At 48.9% G+C, this 7,548-nt stretch overlaps 1 protein-coding gene across 1 annotated transcript in view; it reads right to left on the reverse strand.

Annotated features, from left to right (window-relative positions):
* Nucleotides 1-3,012, reverse strand: part of ONECUT3 (one cut homeobox 3) — a 180,050-nt gene extending 177,038 nt beyond the window's left edge. The window contains exon 1 of the mRNA XM_069217359.1: nt 1,654-3,012. Within this exon, the coding sequence (XP_069073460.1) occupies nt 1,654-2,686 (1,033 nt within the window). The 5' untranslated portion in view covers nt 2,687-3,012. The remainder of the gene's footprint in view (nt 1-1,653) is intronic.
* Nucleotides 3,013-7,548: the final 4,536 nt, after the last annotated feature.

The following is a 7,548-nucleotide window of genomic DNA, read 5'->3' on the forward strand; positions in this document are numbered from 1 at the left end:
ACACACAGGCATGTTGTTTATGATTGTAGGTGTGATACACATTACATACAGAGGCGTCGTGTTGATGAGTGTAGAGATCATACGTACTAGACACTCAGGCACGATGTTTAGGAGTGTGGATACATACATAATATACCCACAGGCGTCGCGTCGTTGACTGTAGATATGATACTCACACTCAGGCACGGTGCTCAGGAGTGTGGATACATACATAATATACACACAGGCGTCGCGTCGATGACTGTAGATATGATACTCATGATACTCACACTCAGGCACGATGTTTAGGAGTGTGGATACATACATAATATACACACAGGCGTCGCGTCGATGACTGTACATATGGTACTCATGCACACGCACGGTGCTTAGGAGTGTGGATATCACACATAGTATACACACAGGCGTCGCGTCGATGACTGTACATATGATACCCCCACTCAGGCACGGTGCTTAGGAGTGTGGATATCACACATAGTATACACACAGGCGTCGCGTCGATGACTGTAGATATGATACTCAGGCACGGTGCTTAGGAGTGTGGATATCACACATAGTATACACACAGGCGTCGCGTCGATGGCTGTAGATATGATACTCATGATACTCACACTCAGGCACGGTGCTCGGGAGTGTGGATATCACACATAGTATACACACAGGCGTCGCGTCGATGACTGTAGATATGATACTCATGATACTCACACTCAGGCACGGTGTTCAGGAGTGTGGATATCATACATAATATACACACAGGCGTCGCGTCGATGACTGTAGATATGATACTCAGGCACGGTGCTTAGGAGTGTGGATATCATACATAATATACACACAGGCGTCGCTTCGATGGCTGTACATATGATACTCACACTCAGGCACGGTGTTCAGGAGTGTGGATATCACACATAGTATACACACAGGCGTCGCGTCGATGGCTGTAGATATGATACTCATGATACTCACACTCAGGCACGGTGCTCGGGAGTGTGGATATCACACATAGTATACACACAGGCGTCGCGTCGATGACTGTAGATATGATACTCATGATACTCACACTCAGGCACGGTGCTCGGGAGTGTGGATATCACACATAGTATACACACAGGCGTCGCGTCGATGACTGTAGATATGATACTCATGATACTCACACTCAGGCACGGTGTTCAGGAGTGTGGATATCATACATAATATACACACAGGCGTCGCGTCGATGGCTGTACATATGATACTCACACTCAGGCACGGTGTTCAGGAGTGTGGATATCACACATAGTATACACACAGGCGTCGCGTCGATGGCTGTAGATATGATACTCATGATACTCACACTCAGGCACGGTGCTCGGGAGTGTGGATATCACACATAGTATACACACAGGCGTCGCGTCGATGACTGTAGATATGATACTCATGATACTCACACTCAGGCACGGTGCTCGGGAGTGTGGATATCACACATAGTATACACACAGGCGTCGCGTCGATGGCTGTAGATATGATACTCATGATACTCAGGCACGGTGCTCGGGAGTGTGGATACGATACTCATTATGCACACATGCATCGCACCCCTAGCCCGGCTGCAGCAGCCGGGGAGGGCACCGCAGGCTTTGCAATGCCCCTCGGGGGTGCACACTCTATGCCTCTTACCTGCAAGCCTCAGGGCCGACATTCTTTGAAACTCGGGCTCCTGCAGCCACTTCCACATCCTCCGGAAGGTCTCCCGGCCTGACTTCAGCTTACTCCATGGCTTGGGGTTCCTCAGGAGGTCAGAGAGGGTCCCCTGAGACCTGCACAAGATCCTCTGCGCAAATATGGCCTGAGGGATGCTGTAGCGCTTCAGCTCGGCGGTGATCCTCTGGGCCACCTCTTTGGTGTTGATCTCCTCCACCTGACCAGAGCTGGACTGTGACCCCGATGTGGACGCTTGCCTGTCCCTGTCGCCAAGGATGGAGCCGTTGGACTGCGAATGGTGGTGCCCGTGCGGGTGCATGCCATTCAGAGGGCCCATCATGCCGCCCCCGGGTGCCCCGAGTCCTCTGCCTAGGTGGTCTTCACTCCTGGAGAGCATGGCGGCGTGCTGCTCGAAGCCATTGGGCGACAGCATCTTGTCGTTGGCCAGGTGCCCGCCGGGGCCATAGGGTGCCAGTGACTGCTGGGAGTTGTGCAGAGATCCCAGGCCATTGGAGAGGGGGGAGAGGGGCTGCCCCATGCTGGACATGTCTTTGGGGTAGTGGCTGTAGAGGTTGCCCATGGATGCCAAGCCTCGGTCATCCCTCATGAGTGTGAAGCTGCCGCTCACGTTGCCGCCCAGCCTCTGGTGCGGGTGGTGGTGGTGGTGGTGGGGATGGTGGTGATGGTGGTGGAACTTGTCGGACACGGTGGAGATGGGGGGCAGGTGCTGGAGAGGGGTCAGGGTGGTGTAGGTGCTGCTGAGGCTCATGCCCGAGGGGGACTCGCAGGACATGCTCATGGCAGGGTGCAGGGGGCCCGAGAGGGAGTGCTCGGGCCGGTAGTCGCCTCCTTCCAGGATGGAGGCCATGCTGGAGACCATGGCAGGGCGGCCGTGGGAGACCAGGTTCCGGTGCGACGCCTGCCTGCTGTGCGATCCCCCCATCAGCTCCCCGGCCTGAGAGTGGGACACGCTGTGCAGGTTGCCCAGGTTTTCCATTGTAAGTTCCATGGCGTGGAGGTAGCAGGCTCTTCTCCTCGGCTTCCCAGGGTATTTCGGATTCAAAGCGGGAGCATCGATTCCTGTGTCCGGCAGTCAATCCAGCATGATGTGAGGCTTCAGCCGTGCCCCGGGCTCTGCTCCTGGACGTCGCCCTGCTGGAGCTCAGTAGCGGCTCATGCGGGCTCTCTCCCGGCCACTAGCGCGCCTCCTCCGGCAGCGGGGCTCAGCTCAGTGCCGGCACGGCGGGGCTGCTGCTGCTGGACGGCTGCACATTGCGTGAATCCCAGCCCCAGCGCCAGCCTTCGCCTCCCAAGCAGCAGGGCCTGACGTCAGCACCTCGCAGCTCGGCCGGCACCCATGCACCTTCCCTTTCACTCGTCCCGCTCACGCCCCCTCGCTCGGTCTTCTTTCCCTCCCTGTCGCCACTCCTGCTCTCCCCCACCGCTACCTGTCCCTTCACTTTAATCACTTCCCGTTGTTGGCTTCCCTCTTCCTTTCTCAACGCTCGCTTTTCTCCATTCGCACATCTCCTTTAATCCCAGCTCTGTCTATCAGCATCCAGTTTATCAGGCCACCTTTCTCCGGTCCCCCCCATCATTTACATTTTCATTTGTTCAACCCTCATTCACTCTCTCCCCTCACTCTTTCACTTTTCCTCCAAATCCTTTCTGTAGGCAGCCTACTGAATTTACAGCACTGCCTCTGTTACTCCTATTTACTGCTTTCTCCTTTCTCTGCCCTCTCTCCCGCTCATCGAACCTTTTTGTGGTCGTCCGCACATATCCGGTAATATAAGGAGGGTGAATATGTGGAACATCATGTCATCCCTACTGGACCACCACCAGCCTGCTAAAAGTGCACACAATTTAATCCAATCACAACCACCTCCCAGGCTTTCAGCCACACGTCTACCACCGAACCACCATCCTCGCACCACCTTCAATCTACCAACCAAGCACCAATCACCACAGGCATCACCCAGGTGGCATCCTCCACACCCAAACAGGATTGCCATCTCTCACACACACACACCCTTCCCCCTCAATCACTCGTCATAACAACTGTCAGTCATATCAGCCACACAAACCCACTCTCTCTCAAATCCAGCCATTTTTCTCAGTAGGCCTGTTTTCAAATGCCCAGCCACCTCCATCACATCCATCTCGAAACACTCCTAATGTCCACTGCTCTGGATAACCAGACCCAGCTGCCTTCATTACTATTATCTTCAAACATACGAAGCCACCCTGAGCCACAATCATTTTGAGATGCACCTAGCTTTAATCCCCAGATCCACAACACACATCACCAAACACACTACTGCACATGTATCATGAAACATACCAGTCTCGATTCATCAACCCAAATTTGAAACACAGTAATGCTCCATTCGTCAAGCCGCCACCACAATTCACCCATTACCAAACGCACCAAGCCAACCACATACAAATGCATCTTCAAACTCAACTAGGCACACTCCTCAAACCTAGCAATCCCCATCCACACAGACCCTCTCCATAAACGCTCAAACACTGGGGAATGCAAGAACCTCTGGGCACTTTCATTGTCCCTGATGGGCAAGTTTAGAGTCCTCTTTTGCTGCGGAGTAAAAATAGGCTCAGCTTTAGTCCTCATTTCTGGGGATTGAGATTAATTTGGTATGAGAATACAGACTTCTCCTAGTCACATCTGAGTCTTCCAGTCTGCCAAGGATGCCTGCTTAGAGACCAGGAAAATGACCCTATTACACTCCTCCCAGCCTCGAACGGCCAGGGATTGCCCATTTTCCAGGACTATAGCAAGGTAAATGTCCGGTGTGAAAGTTAATCAAAACACCAACAATGGTTCCCTCGGAAGATGCTTAAAGCCTGTGCTTCCTACTTAGAATAAATAATGTTAGCTTACAAATAAGCAATACACAGGTATTTCATTGCTGCTTGTACATTCTATAAGAAAATAATCTAAAAATAGGTACTCCACAAAATGCCTCAGTGAAAGTGATAGGTGTCAAGATTGAATTATAAAGGGCACTAGGGCTATTTACAAAAGCAATAGGTTCACAACAATGCTGACTCTGTAGTGTTTAAATATAAAAAATGGCAGTTAGTGTTCAATTTTGTCCATTCTAGTCCATGTCTCTCAGCAAGTTATTACGCCGACGTTTCAACCAACGTAATCATTTGAAAAGGCTCTTCATCAGGACAAACAAGGAAGCAACCTTTGGGCTACAGACTATTTATAGTGGAAAATCTAATGATCACCACTTATAACATAATCCTGTTTGTGCTGGAGCAACAAACATGGAAGGAGTGGACTTAGGTGCTCTGGTTCCAGGAATTCCAGGTTAGCCCCTCATTTTCAGTCTGGGGTAAAAGCTAAGCTTCATTTGACTTGTTTACCTGCTTAAGTGCCATTTGATTTGTTAATGTGGAGGAGTTTCTTCAATGACTTCAAGGGCACAGCTATCTGACCTTCATCATTTATTCCTAACAAGCTGCTGGGTCAGCAGTGACACCATAGGCAGCGTCAGCGCTGGTTTATTACCTGGAACAGACAGGACTGCCACTTGGCAGGGGTAGCCAGAAACATCACTTTCTTAGAGTTGTTCATAAATGTGCTAACCATACACATTTGGAGGAAATGACTGTGCGACCATTCTTTTATAACTTGGTCTGATAGCATGTCTGTGGTGGACACATCAATCAGCAGAGTGCGTCCTGTAAGCTGGTTTTGAAGTTACATACAAAGCTGGTGCTTTTGTTTGAAAGACAATATTGTGGTTAAGATAGGCACATGCCAGGGAAATGAATAATCCTGTTAATGGTTTATGTCATTCCAGAATGCTAGATTTTCTGGTCTTTCACACAGCAGCACTGGAGGACATGACAGCTTTCCCAAAAGAACTTTGGAATCCTTGCGACCTGGTTTAGCAGGGTCATTGCAGCGTCACTAGCCCAAAGATAAATGTCAATACATAGTATGAAAGCACACTGGGTTCGTAATCTGAATTCTTCATAAGTGAGATTATCAAGGATATGCCTTTCTCAGCGGTATGAATAGTGTACATGGGGCACATGGAGGAGACAAGATACTCAGCTGTCTATGTACATTGGCAAAATCAAAAAATATTTTGCAGGGAGGATTAAAATGGTTGTCATTTTGGGACCAGATCAAACATGGGTCAATTAGGGTGACAAAAACGGATCAGATGTGTACGGGGCAATTGGTCACACCAGGGAACGTTAGTAATCAGCTTTTTTGTCGTGTTGCAACACTGAATAGTTGTGTGAAGGAGCGCCCTACAATGCACACGCTGCTTCTCTTTAGTTGTGAAGACCGTGGCTTTTAATCGCTTATTTTCAATTTGTAAAAGTATGTTCATTGGCAGTGGAGAGGGCAGGGATCAACAAAAGAGAGTTTCCCCACGCATTCTGTTGGGATAGAAGCAGCAACAGGAACTGCATGGCTAGATTAGAACCACGGGATATTAAAATAATTAGTAGGTAGTGTCAGATTGTTACAGGAGGGACATCTGTGTTATTTTACAGTGATTTCCTTGATTTTCAAATTTGACCATTTTCTGCAGTCTCTTCTGCGGAGGTTTTTCACGATGCAAACGTTTTGGCTATTCAACCATTCGTTCACGAGGAGGTCGGGCGAGCTTCGACAGAGTGGAAAGGTCTCCAAGTAGTGGACTACTGTAATGAGAGCAGACACACGTTCCTATACGTGGTCATATTTCTTTTAGGTGGTAACAACATCGTGGCTTTCTCTAGGGAGAATATTCTCAGTGCTGTTTTAAAACAACATGGGGGTCTTTAAAAACAATTTTCTCGGTCGTGCGTGCATGGTCGGGCATGACCCCATGAAAGTCTTGGGGTAGTAAGGTGCGCCCTATGAGTTTTAATGTGTTAATTAGGATGCTTAATTCTCACCTCGCTGCCGTAGAGGGTGAACTAAAAGAGTGAAATGAATTTCCCACAAACAGTGGTCAGGTTCACATGTCTAAGTTTGAACACAGGTCTTCATTAAGACACTTGTCGTTCGCTTTTCTAGTAGAGTTGGTGATGGGAGGGCAAGTGCCAGCGGCCATGACCACCCTTGAGGTGCATCTAGTACTTCTCCAGTTGTTTTTTTTCAATGCTTTTGAGGAACTATACATGTCATAGTTCGACACTTAAAGGCTCTGCATGAACTCCTTCCCTCATGCAATGGGATGCTGAGGGGGGTTGTCATTTTTTTGGGAAACAGGACCCCTTGTGTCCACACCCCAGGAGACCCATGGAGCGAAAAGTGGCAGGGGATCAGGTCCAGGATGGGGAGTCTAGTGGCACCTGTCCAGGAATAACCACAATGTATAGGCGTTTAAGGGTAGTATGGGACTCAAGCACAATAATAAGATTGTCATCTTGCTCTTTTAGGGGTCATTACATTAGGTTAGACCTGTCAAGGCTAAGTGTATTGTTCTAGCAGAGTTTTTAAGCACAGGATTAGCACAATGCCATCCAAGCCAAGCTGCAAAGAGACAAAGCCTTTTGACATTTTTACAGCAATTTTTAAGTACAGGATTAAAACAGTGCCATCATAAAAAGCTGAAAAATGACAAAAGCCTTTTATCACTCCAGGCATAGTATTAACGCTTTGGACTGGTAAAATACCATCCAGGCCAACCTGAATAACAAGAAACCCCTGAAACATGTTTCTCTCTAGTTACAGCTCATCAGAGAGGCACAGCTTTGTCTATAATGGCACTCTGGGAGTCCTAAAACGGCTGCCATAACATCTTTGTTGATGAGGTGGCAGCCAGTAAGAACTCCTCCTGAGATCCGTTGGCTCCAAGAATACTCTGGTGTGAAATATCTATACTTTTT

The sequence above is a fragment of the Pleurodeles waltl genome, chromosome 12 (assembly GCF_031143425.1).
Source record: "Pleurodeles waltl isolate 20211129_DDA chromosome 12, aPleWal1.hap1.20221129, whole genome shotgun sequence".
Lineage (NCBI taxonomy): Eukaryota > Metazoa > Chordata > Amphibia > Caudata > Salamandridae > Pleurodeles > Pleurodeles waltl.